General features: G+C 35.9%; 1 protein-coding gene across 1 annotated transcript in view; it reads left to right on the forward strand.

Moving 5' to 3' along the window:
• FMN2 (formin 2) overlaps window positions 1-22537 on the forward strand; it is a 145468-nt gene that overhangs the window by 33096 nt on the left and 89835 nt on the right. The window contains exons 4-8 of the mRNA XM_030447789.1: window positions 1841-1846; window positions 2123-2182; window positions 14849-15996; window positions 16153-16527; window positions 17618-17762. Coding sequence (XP_030303649.1) covers window positions 1841-1846; window positions 2123-2182; window positions 14849-15996; window positions 16153-16527; window positions 17618-17762 — 1734 coding nt within the window. The remainder of the gene's footprint in view (window positions 1-1840; window positions 1847-2122; window positions 2183-14848; window positions 15997-16152; window positions 16528-17617; window positions 17763-22537) is intronic.

Raw genomic sequence — 22537 nt, forward strand, 5'->3', positions numbered from 1 at the left:
ACTAATGTAGCAAGAGATTTTATGTATAGTTTTTATTTTTATTACACAGAGTAGCATGCAGACATTATGAGACCTTCAAGAGGAAAATTGCAAGGTCTTTGGTAATTTGTGCCAATATTAGGAAAATAGTCATCTGTTTAGTATACACTGAATAGTTTTTCTGTCTGTTCTGTGTCATGTGGAATGTTGTTGGGTGTGAGCAAAAGGCTATTGAGTCATCAGGGGCTTTTTCATGTTGTTTGTTTGGTTTTTTTAACAGGTTGGTTGGATTTTTAATTTTTTTTTAAATTTTTTTTAGTTTGTTTAAAGTTTCAAAATCTTTTTTTAGGTTGACTATTAAAAATGGAAATGTGAAAATACCTCATACCAATTTGGGTTCAAGTCAGCACGTACTTATGCCAAAACCACATTTCACCAGTCTTTACTAGACCTTTATTTCCTATGTTTTATGAAAAATGAGGTGGAAAATGTAATGTTGGGTTAAAGGGAATGTTTCATTTGTCATGTAGCACTTTTTCCTCTCCTTAACTGTTTTGTTTGGGTTTTTTTGTTTGTGTGCTTTTCAGCTGTGGTTATCATTTGGTTTTAGATGTGGGGGTTTTTTTGTTTGGTTTAGTTTGATTTTTTGGTGGGGTTTTTGTTTCGTTTTGCTTTTTTTAAATTTGCTTAACAAAAAAACCCCTGTCAGTTTTCTGCAAATAGGTTATATTTGGTTAATTTTGGCAAACTGGTCTTAAAATTAATTGTCCACATTACCCTTAACTCAGCTTGTATTCAGAAAACTTTGTAGAACAAAAGTGATCTGAAGTAAAAATAGGCTAGGCAATTTTGTCCAGTTTTAAAATAGTGACAAATATATTGCCAATTCACATAACAGAAACATTACTTTCTTAGTATTTGTACATGTCTTCTCTAGTACTCGAACACTAGCAAAGAATAAAACCTGTTATGTCAGAAGATTAATTTAATCTTGAATCTCATCCATAGAGAAATCTACAATTATGTACAAAGGTCCTGGGGAGACCAATGTCCAAATGCTAGTGAAGTTTTCCTGGTTTTGCAAATCAGTTGAGCTACATTTAGCAAAAAAATCTGAAAAAAAACCCCTGATAATCTGAAAAAACAAATATCTCAATCTTTTTTTCTCCATTTAAAGACAGTAATTAAGTGGAAGAATGTTTAGATGTTCCTTAAGATTCTCATTAGTTATTCCAAAATAGAAAACAATTGAAGACATAACTAGAATGAGGTTCTGCTCTTTCATTTTTCAATGTAAATGAAAAATGTTATCAAAATTCACAAAGTCAAATCAATGCTGGGTTTGTGCCCAAAAGAGAGGGTATGGAATTCAGTACAAATGTGAGGAATTAGTTTGTGATCTCAGCTTGAATGCCCCCAGTTCTGGGAAGCTCTGACAGTATACTGAGACAGTAGCTGAGTCCCATACCATCCCTTTGTAAGGATGAGATGTTGTAGGAAAAAATAAAGCTAGGATGAAGCTGAGGTTTCTCAAAAGGTATTTGAAATAGTGAGATCAGTTACATTCAAGCACACTTTTAGAATGTGAGTTTAGAACTGTATCTCTATCTGTCCTATGGTGGAGATCTCAAAAATTGATGGTAGGGCAGAGGAGCACTATAGGTGGTTATGAAAAAGACAGCAGAGCTGTCACCATCCTGCTCACAGGTTCTTTTGCCCTTTTGTGAACTGACGCAATCTCTAGGCTGTAAGGACAGAAAGACTTCTTAATGAGAACAGATTGGAAGAACAAGCAGAGAACTTTTCCTTGGCCTTCTACAGAATGTGTATAATAGAGCCACAAGAAACCATTAACTTCAAGTCAGAAGTTTTGACAATCAAAATGGACTTCTTTCAAGTTCTCTGTTCTACACTTTTAAGATAATAACAGTGCTGAATAATAACAAATACATGGCAAACTGAGATCAGTCTGGCCTTGTTTACACATGCAACCTGTTAATTTATTTTTAGATGGATAATTTGGAATGTAGAGCACTTAAAGTTTTATTTTCATGAAATCTGTAATATGTATTTTGAAAGAGCGATGATATTTTATTTATATAACATATTTAAACTCTGTATGTTTTTTTTTCCAAATTCAGAGTTGAAATCTACTGCCCAAGAAACAGAGACACGAGGCATAGATGATGTTCAGCAGGTACAGGTAGGCTTCTAACAGAAGTGTTTTGTCTACTGTTTTGTAAAAAGACTGGAAAAAGACAGTACTTTAGGACTTTTTGCCAAAATTTTTGATTGTATGTTCTAAATGGAAATATTCAGAAATGCGGTTTTGATTCCAAATTTTTAATTCAAAATACTCACAAACTCCATAGTGTGCCTGGCTATGGAGAGTCAAGGTTCCTGCCTGCCTACAGTGATTTTTATAAAATTGTTATTGTTCACTTCACTCAAAAGTAAGTTAACACTTGGTTCTGGAGTTCTAATGGCTATACTAAGGAAGAGCTGTCAAAAATCTGGTTACATAATCTACAAAAGTTTGTGTAAATAACAGAGGTGGAGATTTTTATTTCTCCACTGAAGCTTATAATGAGTAGGTGAACACTTTTAGAGTGCCATGCTGGGCTTCAAAAGGAGATGACACAATATTGCTGCAGTGGAGATGTAGTCTGGCTTGAACGTTGAGCTTGTTCAGCATAAAAATAGTCTGAATTTTTTTATGTCATCATTCATGTTATGTTCTGCTTTAAATGTGGTGCAGTTTGGTGGAGCTGAAGAACTTCAGATTTTATCAAATAACTATTGTGAAAGTTGTGAAAAGGAAGGAAAAATTGTGGTTACCTTCATGGCTCTTGTCTTACCAAACACTAGAGGGGTTCTTCTAATCAGTTACCTAAATTCTTCTGCTTAAGAACATTAAAAAAACTAGACCCCAGTAATTAAAACAATATCACAAAATTATTCTACATTGGAATATTTTCAGTTTAAACTAAAATATATTTGTCCCACCCTATTTTAATATTTCAGCCACCCAAGTTCTAGTAGCAGTTCTTTACAGTATTTCATGTAAAAAAAGCCTTTTTCTTATACTTCTAGAAAGGCATTCCATGTCAGAAACATATTAAATCTGTCTGATTTTAATTCATTACACAAGAATACCTGTATTAAAAAAAAACACTTTATCTGAAATGTAAGGAATGGAAATAAGTTCATGAATGTGTAGGTACTTTACATAAAACCAACTGATTATTTTGCTTTGAGAATGAAGTTTTACCAGCAACATTAGAGCAATGTGTGATTGCTTAAAAAACCCCACCATTTACTTCAGGTTAGGGTTGTTTTTTGTTTCATTTTTTTGATATTAATTATTCACTAGCCTATCATGTTTTCCAATTGCAGAACTGCATTTGCTAGTGTTGTAAGTTTCCCATCCCACTTGCTGAGTGCTGAACTGTGACAGTAATGTGAACTTCTTCCATTGTGTACCACTCACCAGTGAAGAGCAGAAGTAACAGTTTTGAATGCATAACCACCTCTCTTGCAGAAAATCATTGAGTTTTTTTTATATTAGGTCATCCTCATTTTGGTTTGCTTTCAAAATCAGAGTGGAAGTTTGGTTTGAGGAGTGTTTTACAGTGTTCTACCTATCAATATTTATCTATATCTATCTATAAAAACATCTAGAAAGTAGAATGATGAGATTAACTTTTTTTTAACTTGTGGGTAAGCCCTTTGCTGCAATCAGACAAATCTTGGTGCTACTTGTATTTTTTTTAAGTGATGGAATCCTATGAAATGTTTCTATTAGAGATGTAGCCTCTTTTTTCTTTCTTTTCTTCTACTTTATCTACCTATTTCTTCTTTCTGAAGAAAGCAAGTATTGGCTGAAGTTAACCACTTTATTTATATTTACTCTTTCAACACTCGACAGAGGAAGGAAACCCTAATGTGAAATTTCAAACTGATCAACTAAGTCTACTTACAGGCTACTTCCCTCTCCCACCCCCGGGAAAGACTTTTTTCTAAATGCTATCAAAATAATTGAAGATGGTTGATATTGACATATAAAAAATGCAAATATATTATGATGCCAATAAATTGTCTTGCTTATGATAAACACCTAATAAAAAGATTCAGAATATCCTAAATTAAAAACACAAGTAGCAGAGCCTGAATTCTATACTTTCTTGCCATCTGAAGATTTTTAATATATCCAATCCATTTCCTTATCTTTACCATGCTAGACATAATCTTTGTAATTTTTGGCATAATTTTCTAAAGCTTTTTAAACTGCTATTTTAGTCAAAAATTTCTAAAACTTGTAATTAAAAAGTGGGAGCTAGGAGCTGTACTTGTTTTAGTGTGAGAATTGGTAAACAGGAAAAATAAAAAATGGCAGCCATTTCAAATCCTGGTTTTGTAATGCCAAAGAGGAGCAATGATGTCTGCTAAGTCTTCTTGTATGAACAGAGAAAGCTTTGTTAGGCTGAACTTTAGTGAGGGGAAAAAGAAAAAAAATTCAATGTCCTAATTTAGAGACTCCATCTTCAAACTGTCCCTGAACAGTTCTTCTAAGATAATTCTTTTCCTGTGAAAGGATGATTGCTAAAGATATACATTTGGGTAAAAATGAACAACAAAAGTATATGATGTATTCAAGAGGATTTACTATAGTCAGTTGTCTCACAGAAGAAAGAAAGAAAAGAGCATGAAAGTGGCATGAAGAGCATGAAACTCTTTTGGAACTTTTATTTATGAATCACATGGTAGTCAAGAATGAACCTATTTCATTTTTCAAAGTAAATACAACAGCTAACTGATGATTCCTGTCCTGGGAAATAGAATTTAAAACATGGTTTTAAGGAGAATTGTATCCAATGTAAACTTCCTGCAACATCGGACACATCAGTCCAGCATACTCCAGACACCAAAAAACCATGCAAAAATTCTAAAAAAATTAAAGAAGTATGAATTGGTTTTGGTTTTTTGTGCAAAAATATAGTGATGCACAGAAATTTGTATTCTAACAGAAGTCCAATGTGAAGTGGTAGAATTGGGATATCTTAGCTTAAATCAGCTAAGGATTTAGCATACAAGGAAGCATAAGTAGGCAGATAGTGTTCGCTTAACAGCCTTGAGAAAAAGTTATTCTTTATCAAAAATGAACAGAAAGGAAACAAAGTTTGTGTGAAATGAGATGATAGACATCTGGCAAGACTTTACTGGTGGGGTCATAGGAGCTGCTGAAATGCAGAGCATTTTGTTTTGTCAGTAAAGGAGAGTTTGACTTCTGTTCAGCTTCGCTCCAGGACATAAGTACAGATGAGGTATCCCATCTTTTTATGGTGATGAAATACAGTTCTTATACAAAAGTTTCCATTTTTATTCATGGAAAGCTGACTTTAACAGTTAGTGTTAGAACTCTTCAGTTTAAAGATGCTTCAACTTTCGAGTTTTTTTAATTTGTTTTCTGAAAATCTGATAAGCACTAATAGATTTTGCATGTTCTACGACTGTAAATTAATTAATTAAACTTAGGTCTTCTGAGTTGGCATCTCACTATAATTTAAACAGAGATCATCTGCTCCAGTCTGTTCTTCTTCCTATATGACTATTATCTGAACTTTGTGATTCAAACACTGTCTACTAATAATTCTGGGATTTCTTAGTGAAGAAAAGATGAGGATGCAAATAGAAATATTCGGAACTGGGGAAGAGTTTAATTAGAGCCAGGCATCTTAAAGACATCGCCTCCTCAGCCACTAGATGGCAGCTAAGTCTTTTTGAATAGAGTTTGCAAGGCACTTCAGACATTCCTGGTGGGTACCCTGCAGATGTCCTATAGTGAGAATATTAACTTGTCTTTTTGGTTTGGTTTTTGGTTTTTGTTTGGTTTGTTTTTTGGTTTTGTTTTGTTTTTTAGTGATGAATTGGTGGCTTTCTGATTGTTGATAAATTTTGCCTGTGAAACGTTCCTACATTTACTGTGTTTAATCTGGCCAAAGTTGCATTTCTCAAAGACAATAAAACTGTCTTAAAAATAACAACAAAAATCCCGTAACATTAAATGTTTAGAAAGTTCTGTTCTGCCACTGTTAAGGTTTGGGGATTTTTTAAACAAGTGAGGGAAACACATTTAATTCAGCCTACAAGATATCTGGATGACTGTCTTTGTAGTGATTACTTAATATTTTTTCTGCTGAATTATAGTAATTTAAATATGAGGTCATTTTTTATGATGGGTATGAAATTAGTTTCTTCAACCACAGTTATGAACCTTTTCCATTTATTTCTGCTGAGAGAGAGAGATTTTAAAAAAGTATTAAGTATAATATTGCATATGACAATTTTTATCAATTATTTGATATACACAGAATATAAATAATAGAATCTGTGTTTAAATTAAATGAAATAAAGAAGCATAATATTCCAAGCGTGTATGGTAGAAAAATAAAAGCAGTTAATTCTCTGAACAAATGTTAGTATTTTGTATTATATCCAGACTTCACAATACTTGAACTTCCGTTGTTTTGCTTGAAGGCAGTGTTTGCTGCTTTAAAAGGAACAATACATTGGTATAATTTTCAGTGGAGTGACAATAGTTCATTTTTGCACTCTTCCTTCTGGCCATAGTGAGAGGAAAACTACTTTTGTTCTGAACAGTGTTCTTGATGTTAATGTCAAGATGAACTTTTTATTTATACGCTCGTTTAAATTTGAAAGGCCCTTTGTTTTGTGATGGTTTTTTGTTTGGCTGGTTTTTTCCTCTTTGACATGTGGCATGCTACCTCAGTTATAGCACTGAAATGGCATAAAAATCATAGAATAATTTGGGACTGAATAGACATTTGGAGGTCATGCTGTCCAATCCCTTCCCCATCAGCACCCTCCCTCAAGCAAGGCTGACTGAGATTCTTTGTTGGGTTTTTCTCAGTGTTTTGCTTGTCTCCAGGGATGAGGATGTGGTATTAATATTATGCACTTCCTGCTTTGCCTAGGCAGTGCTACAGTGATAAGTCTTGCTGTGTTTCTGATGTGTTGTTTTGATAACAGCTTAAAGAGATTAAAACGTGTGTTATAAAAGGACTTACATTTCCTGTGAGTTGCACCTACATCAAATACTGTGTACATGTAAGTGTTGCTTAAAATTCTCCAGAAACTTCTGGTGGAATTGTATTCATCTGGTTTGACAATTTCTGCACTACAGCCTTTTATGAGAATGTGCTAGAGCAGAATATAAATTTCACATCTAGTAATTTTAGTTAGCATTCTGCATTTTCCACTCAGTCTATGCTTTATACTTAGACACATTTACACAGACTTTTTGTCATTTTAGGTTTCTTTGAAATAGTACAAACTGTAAAGTTCAGGCAATAAAAACACTGTCACAGTGTTCTTGAAGATTCTATGCAGTGGAAGTTGACTTAGCATTTACAAACTTGCCTTTCTTCTGTCATTGAAGGGAAAACAAGGAGAAATGAGAGTAAAACTAAGAAACCTGTTATTTATTTTAGCTAGAATTACTGTTGGTACTTAAAATCCTTGGCTTCAATGTGCTCTTCTTACTGAAAGGTGAATTATTATATAGGATACAACACTTTTCTGTCTGTGTTATTTTGAGCACTGATGTTTTTTTCTCTCCCATTTACAGTGAGTTTCTTGTAAAATATTAGCAGAGAACTGCTACTTCTCTGAGGGAGTACTGACTAGAAATATATGATAGGCATATGCATATTCAAAAAAGTAATTTTAGGTTGTCTTCTATTTTCTCTGACTCCTCAAATACTTTTCACACAAAAATGGATAATTCAGAGAGGATTCGTTTCATCTGTTCATTCCTGGTCAGAGAAAAACATATAGCAGAGCTATATTTTTTAATTGTTAAAATACTAATTTAAATTATGGTAAATCCTAAATGCTCAAAAACTTAAATCCTATTTCAGGTGAAAAGCTACAAACTGCCTTTCTCTCAACATTTGGTTAAAGTTGGAAGCTTGATTATTTCTATATGAAATTCTCCTTACTTTTTAGAGTGAAGTGAAAACAGAGCCTTTGTGTCTTTAATGGCACCATGCTATATTTGGATACCATAGAATATTTTACATATTCACCATTCTTCCACAATTTTCTTAAGTGACCTCCACAGAAATTGAAGAGAGCAGATGAAATCCTATTAAATACAAGACAAGAGGAAAAAGTGTGTATATATGTTCTTGTGTGTTTGTATGTGCATATCTGTATATGCACTCATACAGATGCACATGCCATAAAATTTCCACAGAATACCTGGTCATTGAAAGAAAATGTCTTCTTGTGACATTCTTCTCAAATTGTAAAGCTCATCTTTGATTTGTTGATTGTGATAAAAAAATACTTTTAATATAGCACTCTCAAGGTCATAGAGCTGGCTGGCCTCTACTTTCATCATGTTCATGGGCACATGAGAAGACTGATTCCATTCTTCCCATCTCTTGCTATCATGAGTAGTAGGCTCATATTTCAGGGTAGTGAGGACCATTTATCCCTTTCTCCAAAGATTTATTCTTACTGTGGAGAATTTTTTGCTGCTTATTGCCTGCTGGAAGTCTGAAACAAAAGCAACATGTGAATGTCCTGTTTTGTGGTCTGGCTGAACTCTTGGATAAAAGGGCAAGTACTGTGTAGGAAGGATCATACTCTGGACAGTTGCTTGTCATGATGTGAGAAAGCTGACCTGGAACATCATTACCTTCTTAGTTCTCTGGTATTGGACCATTAAGAAAAGAAATTATAGGCATTCTAAGTCAAATTTAGATTGCCAGTGTTCACATCTTGAACAGTAGAATCCTTACTACTATTTCTAGCATAAAGACTTGTATAATTTTAGTATATGGTTATATAGTTTTAAGAGAATGAGAGAGTTGTCTTGGCCTGGATACATAAAATCTTCTCAAATCTTATAGCTAAAATACTTTAGGAAAAAAAGCAAGTGGTAGAACAGAGGAAGTGATTCATCATGTGATAGTTATGTCAATAAAATGCCTAAATATTGAAAAGAAAATAAATCTAAAACTGTTTTTTTCCCAAGTTTTAGGGAAATCTGTGACTCTTGAGGTATCTGCTTTTCCTAATTGCTAGTATAGGTGGCCAGGTTTTAGTTATCTCTTCATCTGCTGAAAGACCCTGAATGCAACTAATGCTATTCTCTGAGTTTCTCTGAGATAAACAGTAGAACATCTAAAAAAGACAACAGAAATAAGTAAAATAAGGTTATATTTTAAAAGTTGAACTTTTTTTTTTCCTCTCTTTCTATGCTCATTCTCATTTACATACTTATTTTACACTGGGTAAGTGACAGAGCAGTTAAAAGAGTTTCTGTATTAAGTGAAACTTTATGGAGGGGTAAAGCCTTTCTGTAGACTTCTTTGCTTACTGCTTTATTGTTTCCCATATAATATTTCGTATATACCTTGAAAGAAACCTTCAGGACATGGGACGTGGGTTTTTTTTTTTTTTTTTCGGTTGGTTTTTTGGGTTGGTTTTTTTTTTTGGGGGGGGGGTGGTTGTTTGGCTTTGTGTTGGTTTTTTTCTAATAAATAATACATGTCAGAAACTTTCTGGGCAGTCATGCAGAAAAATGCTATTTGTGCAGGCTAAAAGTAATATTATGCAAGACAGCAGTAATTATACTAGACTGCTGTGTAGCTCCTAGGGTAGCCAGTGGTTCTGTGAGATTTTAATTTATCTAGTTTTGTCTGTAGTCTACAAAAATTTTTCAAATTCCTATTGTGGCAGAACTTGTGGATAACCTAAGGTTGTATTTCAGCTCAGTTAAGAGTCATACAACTTAATAAGAGAAAAATCAGTCTTGAGTTGTGCATTTTGTTTTCTTATATTTGTAGGAAGAAACATGGAGTAAATCTTAAACTATTGAGAAAATTTACCTTTTTCATCCCCATATATGCACTTAGAGTAAAAAAAAACAAAACAAACAAAAGCTTCTCAAAAAAAGATTTGATCTCGTAGTCTGAGAAAGAAACTGGCATCTAATACTGATTCTACTCCTTCAGTAGTTCTCTGCTGTTGGCAAGTTTGCTTTATACTCAGCTTCTATTACTGTAAAACTAAAATTCTGGAATGGGCTCTAAGGTGGCACTTCAGGGCAGGCTCTAGAGCCTGAGATGTAAGGATTTGGGTTTTTTGCTTGTTGTGTGTGTGTGTGGTGGGAGTCAGTGATCATCTCTGAGGTCCTTTCCAACCATGACTGTTATGTGATTAAGTGAAATGTGAGAATTAAGTAGTTGAATGCTATTTTGTTTGAATGCAAATCTAGTGCCCATCAGTAATTCTCATTTGACAATAGCTATAGCACTGAAAGCCCCTGTTTTGTCTGCTTTTCTTAAGGTTTTTCTGCATTTGAAGCCACAACTTTGAAAATAAAGTTTAAAAGAGAAAGCTGAAGAGAGATGATGTTTCTCTGAATTAAATTCTTGCTGTGGCACTACTTTGTGCCACTGAGTGAACCTATGGACTCAAAAGTTTTTAACTGCACATAGAAAAGAGGAATTTATTAACGGAGCAGTTGGAAAGAACATAATTCCAAGTAACTGGGTACTGTTTGTACCACCAAGCATGGACTTATTGCAAGTCCCGAGAGGTCCTTTGTTTAGCTATCTTATTCCTGTTTATTCTTCTATTCCCTGTGCATGGTTGCAATCAGGTAGCAGCATAGACTACATCATGAATTCTGATGTAGAAAAACTAAATTGGTGGTGTTTTGGAAAAAGAAAAAACAGACAGACATATAATCCTATCATCTACATATGAATTTCATCCAGAGAGGAAATTCCATGATACTGACAAATTGCTGAAAAATGATCAAACTGCTGATGCAGCTTGTTGGCTTGTAATGGTATAAGGCATTAACTTCTAAAACTACACTGTAATATGGGCTTATTTTTAAAATATTCCCAAATCACCATTATGTTTATTTTCAGAAGAAAAAGACAGACATAATGGCTGTTCATAAAGTATATAAGTGATTGCAAGTTTAGGTAGATGTAGATAAACATATAATATGAATACACATATATGTGTGTGTGTATTCATAGAGGCTATGAAAAAATTTCACAGATGTGTGGAGTATTTTCTGCTTAGAAATTCAGGTATAGAGGGTGTGTAGTTTGGGTCACTTGTCTGCCAGATTAGGACAATCAGACACAGTAGAGAAAGTAGCTGTAATCTGAGCTTTAACACATTTGAAGATCCTGGGTTTCTTATATCTATGTAGATCAGCTTTATGCTGGACATCTGATGTGCACATATGGAAAACATGAGAGGATTGGAATGAATTGGATGTAATGTACAGGCTTTTGGTACATGTGCAGATCCAAGTGTGAAACCTGTGTATGGTAAAACCAATATTCCCAGGTCATTTGTACAGCTGTACACACACCCAAGCCCATCAGTCAGTCCAGCAGTTCCAGACTGAGCATCCCACTGACTGAAAGTGGAACATGTACAACATGTTAAAGGAATGCTGGGCTCCATCCTATAGCCATGCACCTCTGGAATTTTTCACCTGATGACATCTTTCACACTCAAGTCACCTGGATAAAGCAAGGCTTAAGCTTCCACCTTTCTTTCTTTCTTTACAGAAAGAAGACTGTTCCACAGTACCTGGGTCCTGGGTAAGAACTCTAGGCAAGAGAGAGTTCCCTCATAAGTCTTTTAAAACCCGTAGGTTTCTGCTGTGGAATTGTCCTTTGGATTAAAAATGAACCTTTTTTCATTATGTGTATTTTTTATCTGGGTCTTCTGGTTCTCGTCAACAGCTTTTGACCATCTTTTCCATGTGTGAAAAATTAAGTCTCCCCTTGCTTATGCTTCTAAGAAAACTGTCTAATTTTCATTTCTGATTTGGCTTCATATACATTTTAAATTTTCTTCCTTGTTGAGAATAGTGGAAACTCACTGTGGCTTATGTTTGTTTTAAACAGCCCTTTCTGATCTAGAGGAAGTCTTTAAACTGCATGCTAGGGAAAAGGCAGGGAACTAATTAAAATACTAAGAGAGCATCTTAAAAGTCAAAATAAAAAAGATTTCTTTCTTAAAAATTAATTACCAAAGCATATAAACACCAAGGCTTTCTATTGTTTCTTGGTTTCTTTGTTTTCTAAATCAAATTAAATTTCAAGTTTGCAGTTACCTCTGAATAATTGCTTCACAGCTAAGTTTTGTTTGCTCATAATATGCCTTTTCTGTGAAAACCTGGTTATATTGGTGATTCTTGGGTAATAACACAGTAGCAAATCACCAGGATGTATGAAAGGCAGTGTCTCAAGAAGAGCAGGAAAATTGTTTCTTGAAGCATGGGGTAAAAAGTAACTTTAAATTATCAATGCATTTTTATTTCTTGTCTGAATTACTTTATCATCTCACTTTATTGGCCATTTTTTAAAACTATAAAAAATATTTCTCTTAAAAGAAATAGTTTGCAGGAGAAATTATCTTGTAAACCAGTGAATTCTAGATTTTTCCTGTAGTTCAGGCAGAATTGCAGGATTCAAAGATTACCTCCTTTTCTTGTGAAAAGTTGAATGCAATCTCCTAAGTAAAGAAATTTTATAAAACAGCAAACTGTTCTGAGATCTGCTGCTGTTAAGGCAAATCTCTTAAAAACAATTTATTACTGTGTTTGATCCTGTTGGCTTCATTTTGCTTGTGACAGGCATAAATTTTCCAGTTCAGATAGCACCAGAAAGCAGTATCTGTCATAAAATCTTTGGTGGAGTGTTCTTACACTCTAAAATGCCAGTTTAGAAGAGCTACAGTCTGAGGAAACTGGATTTGTTCTCAACTGAAAAATGGTGTGTGGCCTTAATAATCCTAGAAACACACTTTCTTTGATGATGTTCCCTTTTGAAGAATTCATAGCCCTTGTTGTATTTGCAGGTGACTGGGAAGTGAATAAGAGCAGGTGAAATAAAGGGAGGCAATACAATATTCTCTATCTCCTTTATACTGAAGTTCTTCAACAAAACCTTTGTGGCTCCAAATTATTGAGTTATTCAAGGAAACAGTATATTGAAGCACCATCAGTGCTCTGTAATGGAAATGTCTTTTTAAGCCTTTTTTCCTTCTTACAAAACTGTTTATTAACATGTTCAGTGTTTATTTCTTCACTATTCATTGAAAAATCTTTTTGATGTCCCTTTCTCTGTTTTATATTTCTCTTCAGATTTGTCAGGGAGACTGAGTTATAAATTATAACTTTTGGTGTAAACTGCCATTCCACAAGCTTCAAAGACCATAGGGGTTTCTGAGTTTTGTTCAAGGTCCTTCAAAATGCAGTAGCTGCTGGTTTGCTTCTGTAACTGCTTACAGACAGCTGGGAAACTCTAAGATAAAGACAAAATTGAAATTGTATATTTGAAAACCAATTCTGTGCTGAAACAATTTTCTAAATGTTAATAAACGTATATTTCATTAATATTACACAGCTGGAAGTTAGAACTTCATTTTCCAGAAAGAAAAATGGTTTTAAAATGTTTCATGTGTCAAAGGATGAGATGAAAATCGTCATCTTCCTGAAACAAATCAAGACAATTAGTATATCAGGTTTTGTAAAATTATTTGTAGGTTTTCTTACAAGACCTGTAAGTTTTCAGTATTTGAAATATTTCCTGTGAAGTAAGCCTACAGTCTCATCTGTGAAGTTTGTTTTACAAAAGGAAATAGAATGCTCTAAATAACTCCTTTGCTGAAACCACTTGGGAAACCTATTGCAGGACAAACTTAATTCAACTAAATGTTTAAAGTGCTGACCTATACTCCAAATGTAAAGAAAAGGGGTAAAAGAGTACTGAAAAATAAATATATGCAGCTAGAAAAATAAGTTCTTTATTAAAAGATTTTGTGTTGTAAAGTTATGTCTGTTCTTCTGCCTCATGTTAAACTTTCCTGAACAAGCATAAATGGCTGTTTTTGAACTAGGTTGTGTTGTTTAGCACCTTTTGATAAAAGTAGATACTTTATTAAATTTATCACAGTTTGTTTCTGGTATTTATTTAAAGTCATAGGAATTACTGTGCCATTTAAAGTTAAGGGTTCTTATAAGTCTACAGCAGGAAGGATCAGATGCTGTGGAAACTGTCACATAGAATAACCATTAAAGACAGGAAAGGTTTTCTAATATGGCAGACACAGTCTGTCACTTGAGAAAGAAATCTCACTTTTTTGGTGGAAAGAAAGTTCTTACTTAGTTTTGCCTTACTTCTTTTCCTTCCCAAGCTTGCTGGCTGGAGAAAAGCATAATTACTCTGTTTTGAGATTAGCTGTGTTCAAAAAGTGCACATTTGTTGTGTTCTGCATTCCTGAACTGCATTGTATCATTAAGGTGTATATTGAAACCCAGTGGTCAGTAGCATGTTGAGTCTGTTATGCACAGTACATCCCCTGGAGGAAATAACATCTTTTCAGTTAACAGCATCAAAGTAATGCAGTGCCCTTCCCACCACCATGCCTACATATCCATGGGTACACAAAGGCTTGAGGTACTTGTGTTGAGTGGCTGGTTGTTTTCTTGACCAGGGTGGTGAGGGGGAGATAGGTGTGTCTGCTAATTCTGGGGTTTGCCAGATACAACCAGAATCCAAATATGCTCATTCTGATGAAGGTAATTTCATGCTGAAGTAAATAATTTTCTTAAACTGTGTTCTTCAACTGTAAGATGTAGCTAGACAAAATTATATCTCACTTTTTCAAGGTTTCTTATTACTAGCTTATTTTTGAACATCTGGAATATTAGTATTCTTGATCTAAATCTATTTCTTTTATACAATGAAGAATGTTGTTGATTTTGTGCTTATTATATATTTATTTTCTTTCAAAGGGTGATTTGGAGGTGAAATCCGAGGAGCGCGCCAGTGTCATTCAGCAACTTGAGCAAACTATTGAGGATCTGAGGACCAAAATTGCAGAACTAGAGAAACAGTTCCCTGCTGCAGAGGTACAGACTGATGGGAGAGAGCAGGAGAAGGAGCACACACACCCTGTCTGTGTGACTCTTCAAACAAACGGAGGGGAGACTGTACCCAGGACTGCTTCACAAGCAAGATCTGTACAAACATCACCAATTGAGGAGTATTTAACTCGCACAATGCCTTCAGCCAATGCACTGCCACAGCCACCCCCACCCCCACACTTAGAAGGGGGCAAAGGTGAAGGATCAACTGAGAAATTGCCATCTCTAGAACTACAGCCCACGTTTTGTTCTGAAATCTCCTTAATTCTGTCACCCAAGCTAATTTCGGTGCCGCTGGATGCAAGTCAATCAGTACAGATGCCCCAGTCACCTCTTCCAGAACCCAAAGTTAATTTGTCTTCTGCATTTGAAGGAGAAACTGAAGTGCCATCTTCCCATCAGCCCCTAAGTACCATAAATGTGACTTGTAGTGAACATCCTCCTTCTTTGCCCTCAGAGCCCATGTGTAGCATTCCCCCGTCACAGCCAGTCAATGAACCAACTACTCCTCTGCCTGGAGCTCCTGGCCTTTCCCTTGCCACTCCTATGTCCATGGCAGGAGTTCCACCCCCACCACCCCTTCCTAGCTCAGGACTACCTATTTCTGCTGGCTCAGCAGTGCCACACCTGGACCACTCTTTGTCAGGCATGCCACCACCCCCTCCTCCTCCACCTTTACCAAGTGTCGGGATAACGATGCTGCCTCCAGCCCCTTCTCTCCCATGTGCTGGAGTCCCACCACCACCTCCACCACCACCTTTGCCAGGAGTAGGAGTCCCCACCCCTTTGCCCAGTTGGGGCATCTCAACTCCCCCTCCACCACCACCTTTACCTGGGGCTGGTGTCCCTCCCCCACCTCCTCCTCTGTCTGGCTTGGGAATTCCACCCCCACCTCCACCTCTGCCTGGAGCAGGTCTGCCACCTCCTCCTCCACCTCTGCCTGGAGGGAGCATCCCTCCACCTCCTCCTCTACCACCACCTCTGCCTGGTGCAGGTGTCCCCCCTCCTCCACCACCTCTGCCTGGTGCTGGTGTCCCCCCTCCTCCACCACCTCTGCCTGGTGCTGGTGTCCCCCCTCCTCCACCACCTCTCCCTGGGGCTGGTGTCCCTCCTCCACCACCTCTGCCTGGGGCTTGTGTCCCTCCTCCACCACCTCTGCCTGGTGCTGGTATCCCTCCCCCACCACCTCTACCTGGGGCTGGTGTCCCTCCTCCTCCACCACCTCTACCTGGGGCTGGTGTCCCTCCTCCTCCACCACCTCTACCTGGGGCTGGTGTCCCACCACCACCTCCCCCATTGCCTGGGCTGGGGATGCCACCTCCAGCACCACCACCTTTGCCTGGAGGAGCACCACCCCTTCCAGCACCAGCCCAGGCCAGTACCCACCCAGCAGTCCCACAAGTTTGTGGGTTTCTTCCTCCTCCATTACCATCTGGTTTATTTGCAATGGGGATGAACCAGGAGAAAGGGAGCAGGAAACATGTGATTGAACCTTCTCGGCCAATGAAGCCTCTTTACTGGACAAGAATTCAGCTCCACAGCAAAAGGTAAGTCATGGAGCTGTGAAGAGAGTGGTGGTATGGCTGTCCTGATAGTGTTGTATCTTATAAACAAAAGTCTTTATTGGCTGCTAGGCAGGTCTTCTAGAGAACCTCAGTGCAAACAAGATTTTATTTATTTATTTAATTTAGCAGTGCAAATACAATGCCTGTTTGGTTTAAAATGCACAAAATCTGAGTAACATTATTTTCACATGAAAGCTCTGTCAAGGCAGGATTTCCAGCTGTCCTTTGGGGTTATATATCATGTGTTGATCAGAGATCCAGGGGTGACTGGGTGAAATTAAATATAATGATATGTTCTGTGAGATGTATTGTTGTTTGGTGTTTGGTGTTTTGTTTTTTTAATGTCATGTTTCTTCTTCCCCACAACTTTCAGGATAGATATGGATGCTCTCTGGAGCAGCTTGATAGTTTTGGTAGTGTTTCCCCTTTAGAGTATACACTGAATGCATTTTATCCTCTTCTTTTCTTTCTCCTGTGACTAGAAATCCTTTTTTTCACCTTGTATATTCAGCAGGAAGATATAGATGGCACCTTATTTACATGGCAGCTGTTTGTGTAGTCCCTACTTTTATATGACTTTGATATTCTAATTTTTGGGTGTAGATGCTTTTTGTTTGTTTGTTTGTAAAAAATCATTCCTGGTCATGAAAAAGATTTTCCATATTAATCTTTATGTCTCCAAATACTGACTGTAAAAACTTTCTGCTGTTATTTAATGATTAATTTCTACTTTCTTTTGAAGTTCTTGGCACTGTCACACAGGCAATCTGCAGATAACTCTCTATTTCTACTTCTCTTTGTGTCTGTATGTTTGATAGTTTCCACACTGTCTATTCATATTCCTATGTATGAAAACTGGGTGAATGTAAATTAACCTGATCATTGTTGTGTGTGAACAAAGAAGCAAACAAAGAAGTATGGGGAGAATCAAGAGTAAATTTTGTCAAAATTCTATCAGTAAAAGTTAGGCAACAACTTTTTAAATTGCTGCTATTTATTATTCCTTCATTCCTCCATTTATGACCTTATTTAGTTTGACGTTGCCCTACATAGGTCTTTTGCTTAACTTTAGAGATTCTAGTGCTTCACTTGTGTGGGAAAAAATTGAAGAGCCTTCCATAGATTATCATGAGTTTGAAGAACTGTTTTCTAAAACAGCTGTTAAAGAGAGGAAGAAACCCATTTCGGACACCATTACAAAAACAAAGACTAAACAAGTGAGTACTCATTTAATTTCAGATCTCTTTAGATTTTTTTTTTTTTACATAAGGATAGAATTTTGCATGCAGCTGAGTTGAATTTTGCCTGTTGTGAAATGATCATATTTGTGTACACTACATAGACATATAAGAAAAGGAGAGAATGTAGGATGGGTTTCAAAGCTGTAAGTGTTAAAGACTAAATATTTTTTATATTCATTACTTTAAAGGTATGTATTTTCTTTAAAAAATATCTGTTCTATCCACTTAAAATTAACAAAAATAAAACTAAAATAATTTGCATCTATGGCTCTTTGAAAATTATTGCACATATGCAATGAGTTATATAAATCTGAGTACTTTTATAAATTAAATGAGTTGCATATAAATTATGTCTTCAGAGAAAGAAGAATCCAAGTCTTAATTTTATATCAATCATAATAGTTCTCAGTTTGTGTTATTTTTATATATAGTGATATGAACTTTATGTGTACATAAATGGCAAGCATAATTGGAAAAATCCAACTTTAATCAAACTGGTTTCTTAAAATGTAATGGTGTACAATAAAATAAAATAGGAGGGATTTACACTGAAGTAAGAGAATTGAAACTGAATATTTCTATGACTAGGGAGCTGTAGTCTTGGTATGTGTGTGAAAGAAAAGTTGTGTTATGATAATTTGCAAGTAAACTTTTATATGTAGAATCCTTAACAGCAGTTAAAGTTCTTGTTCTATCTCATCTGCCTGATCCTGTGCTTATTTCAAGATGAGGCTGTTCTATCAGTCATCTTTTAACATACAAGTTAATACTATATGAGATTAATTTTTTTTTTTTTTTTAAATTCCTTGTTCATTGGGGCCAGAATCTCCATGTGGTAGATTTTATCTTTGAATATGATTGTTCAGCCTTGTAATTCTGGAAGTCTTGCCCCCACAGACCTACTTTGGTCAACAACAGAAAATTTCAGGTGCTCTTTGCTGTGCTGGCAACATGCTGCAGTCAAGAGAACTAGCAGGGAAGTTAGGATGATTATCCCAAGGTGTTGGATTGTTGGATTAAACCCTTATCTGGACCAATAGGAAGCACAGTGCATCCACACTCGTGTAGCTGTGCACCATGTACCTGTGTGCTGTATGTACCAGGCTGGAGTAACTGGGGTGGGAGTAAAGGTAATAGGGTGCTACTCTACCTTGCTGTCCTGCAATAAATCTCTGAAGTGCAAGACCTCTATTCCTCTTCCCTCCTTCTAGAAAAAGCCCTCTTTCATGGTTATTCTTAACTAACTTAGTATGATAGCCTTTTAATTAAAAAAAGGAGTGCAAAGGTATACCTGATGCTTTGCCCAGGGACTGCTGATCCCTTCACATTTCATGTGGTTTGGTGAGGCAAATATCTAAGCAGAGTAGAAATAACAACTATTTAATTCTGTGATGTAAACAATAGGTCAAAGACAGTGATTCTGAATAAACATGAGATGTGGATTTGAATACTATGAGTATTTATTTTTCTTGCAATGCCTAAAAATTTACGTATGGTGTCATTAAATAAACAAAATGTAGATAAAATTAAATTAAAATGACAGATTGTTCTTAACTCCTTTGAAAAGAACGAGTTGTTTATGACAGAAGTTTCCACACAGAAGTTTAAGGTAACCTAAGTAGGTGCTGTCATCTAGAAGGAACATTCCTGTGGGCTACCTAAATTGGCATAAAAGAATCCCCTGTGTATTTCTCTTCCTCTGGTGATCAAACAAATGTACTGTTCTCCAAGATAGAGAGAAATTGCCTAATGGAGAAGTCGGATTTGTTGAACTGTATTATCGGGGGGTGGGGGGGAGAAAAGATCAAACAAACAGAGATAATCACAGATTTTCATTAGAATTATAATTGGAGTTATCTTTTTTTTGCAGATGTCAAGTTAAATGCTTTGTGTATGCAGATAAAGCACACTTTGGGCTTTTTGTAGCATAAACATGAGACAAATGAAGTAGAACAGCTTCACAAATATATTCTATGTATGCCCTCTCAGCAATTTGGAATGCAGGCCTTCATTTTTAAAATTCTCTTCATTTATGCCACAGTAAACACTTGGATAATGAAGTCCATCCGTATTTAGAAGAAGAAACAGTTATTTGGGGAAAGCACGGCTGTAATTTCACAAGGATGTTTTTATAGAAAGAACCAAGTGCTGTTTAAGTGGTTGCTGACTTACACAGCTTCCATGATAGTTACGGCTATTGTAAAGATCTTACAAATGGTGTTTCTGGAGTGATTTTTACAGGGACGTGTTATGGAAAGCAGATGTATTCTGTCACCTGTTGAGCTCTGAAGGAGTATTGTACAGAACAGAACCAGGGCCCACAAAGCTCTGCTGCTTTCCAGAAATGTTCTAGTCTGGCAATTGGTTTTCCTCCTTGCATTGATGTGTGGCTGTGCTGAGCGGATGTATTGCTTGGATTGATTGTATTTCAAGTACTAACAACCCTGGCAATAGTAGTCAGGAAAAAATACTCGGAGAACTTTCAAATGCATCAAGTATTTGGTACTCTATGTAAACATCTGATTTGAATAAAACAATGTTTTTATTGTAAGCCAAAAGAAAAATGTATTTACGGAAGAGGCCACATGGCGGGGGGATGGGGACAGAAATTTTAGCTAATCTGAAGAAAGATTTGATAGTTTTGGAATGTCTTAATAGGTGAAAGGTTAATTATTTTATAGTACTCTGTTTTTCTACACACAGAGCTATTTATGTTATATGTCATTGATCATATCATGTATTTGCCTGTGTATGTGTATAGATATGCACACTATAATTATTTATAAATGGTGACCCTTTTTAAAGTGGTAAAAACACCTCTATTGTTGTGGCCATTTGGGTTTTTTTAAGTTAATGACTTAATTAATTTCACCTTACCTTGAGTATTTGTTCTAATAGGTTTTGGTTTTGTTTTTTTTTTCTTGACATGTTAATCTGCAAAGAAAGTGCTACAATATAAATCAATATTAAAAAAAAAATCACTATTGCATCTAACAATGAACGAAGGCCATTCTGAAACTTCAAAGAGACAGAAAAAATCAAGTGTTAATATTTATTTATGAATGCAGCTGATTTCATTCTTACTGTCCCTCGTTTGGTGCTACGGCAAAAGCTGTGATTTATTTTGTTCTGTTAATATGTAAATGTCAAATTCTCAGCTGCTGTAAATGTGTGCAAGCTCACTCCGTGAGAATGCCTACTAAATCTTCAAAGTCCTTTACGGGCTCTATTATAGGTGGAGCTGCCATTGCTACCTATTAAAGTGGTCTGGCTTTCATTATAAGTCACTGTTGTTATAGCTTTGCCAAAATTTAGCTCTTTAGGCTGTGAGTTTTGTTGGGTTGGCTTCCCTTTCCCTCCCTATGCCCCCTCCTCCATCCCCCTCCCCTCCCTTGGGTGTCTCCTTCCTTTTGCTAGTGTTAAGACAGAAAAAAAAGTCTGGTTTTGTTCATGTCCACAGAGTTTCATAGACTTGAAATATGGAAAAGTTTTATCAGATACATATCTTGCTAGTTGTGTAAGGGGCTTCTCATATTTTGCCACTCTACAGGCTGTATCTCACTTCCTGTTCCTCAGGAGAGACCTCAGGTATAGTTGGAAATATTTTCCTAATCTTATACTGACAGGTTGGAAAACAGAGGTCAAGAGGAAAGATGGGTAACTAGGCAGGGAGTTAAGAACAGAAGAGGTGGAAATATAGAGCATAATAGGTCTGTTTCTCTGTCATCTACTTATTCTGTCTAAAGAAGTTTCTCTCAGAACTTGTAAGCCTGGGGTTTTCTTGGCTTGGATATTGCTTTCAGAAACCGTGAATTTTGTCAAACTTAGGGTGCATAAACTAAGCAAAGAGTGAAAACTTTCTTGAAGTGTCTTGTTCAGCTGTGCCAGGTAGTTGCAATGCTAGTTTTGGTTACATGGTTGTGCAGCATTTTTTTCAGGATCCTATGTGTAGAATTAGTACAATTAATAATGATAACTTAGGAAACTATGCTGTTACCTGAGTAAAAAATGGGTTTTGTCAGTTGTTGCAGCACTTAGAAACATGTAATTAGTAAAGCAGGAAGAAAAGGGACAGTTTCAAGATTAAGAACACATACTCAAGAATGATTGTAAATGCAATATTTAAAATGTGCTTGCAAGTTGAATGTTGACCAGTGTGGACTGAATGGATTCAGTGGAAAAATCGTGCATAATTAGAAACTCTTGATGCCAGTGTCGGCACAATAAGCATATGGAGCTCAGCTGACTTGTAGAGATTCTTTTCCTAACTATTTAGTTACTGATAATCCTCTGTTTGGTGTTTTTTAAATTGTTGTTGTTGGTTTTTTTTATTTTTTGTGCTTTTTTTTAAAGAATATGCACATAACTGCCATGAGCTTCTCAAGAGCAGACCATGTGATTGTAATCTATCATGCAAACAAAATAAAAATGTTAAAGATATTATGATATGGAAAAGACACTATTACTCTATTGGTATTAAGATTTTAAAGTTCCCTCCCAGCCCAAAAGATAAATACTTTATTTACTATATTTTATTTTGTTTCAAAAGCCTTAGATGCGAACAAACTCTTCAGTTAATATGCTTAGCGTTTTTGAATTTTTAAATTGGTCATAAAGAAGGCATGGTAACAAATACCCCTAGAAATAAAATACAAGATAAAATAATTGGTACACAATGTAAATGCCATATTGAGTCAACAAATAAAAGTTTATTCATGTTTATTCATTAACAAGGAATAACAGAGAAAACT

Source organism: Calypte anna, chromosome 3 (genome assembly GCF_003957555.1).
Source record: "Calypte anna isolate BGI_N300 chromosome 3, bCalAnn1_v1.p, whole genome shotgun sequence".
Taxonomy (NCBI): domain Eukaryota; kingdom Metazoa; phylum Chordata; class Aves; order Apodiformes; family Trochilidae; genus Calypte; species Calypte anna.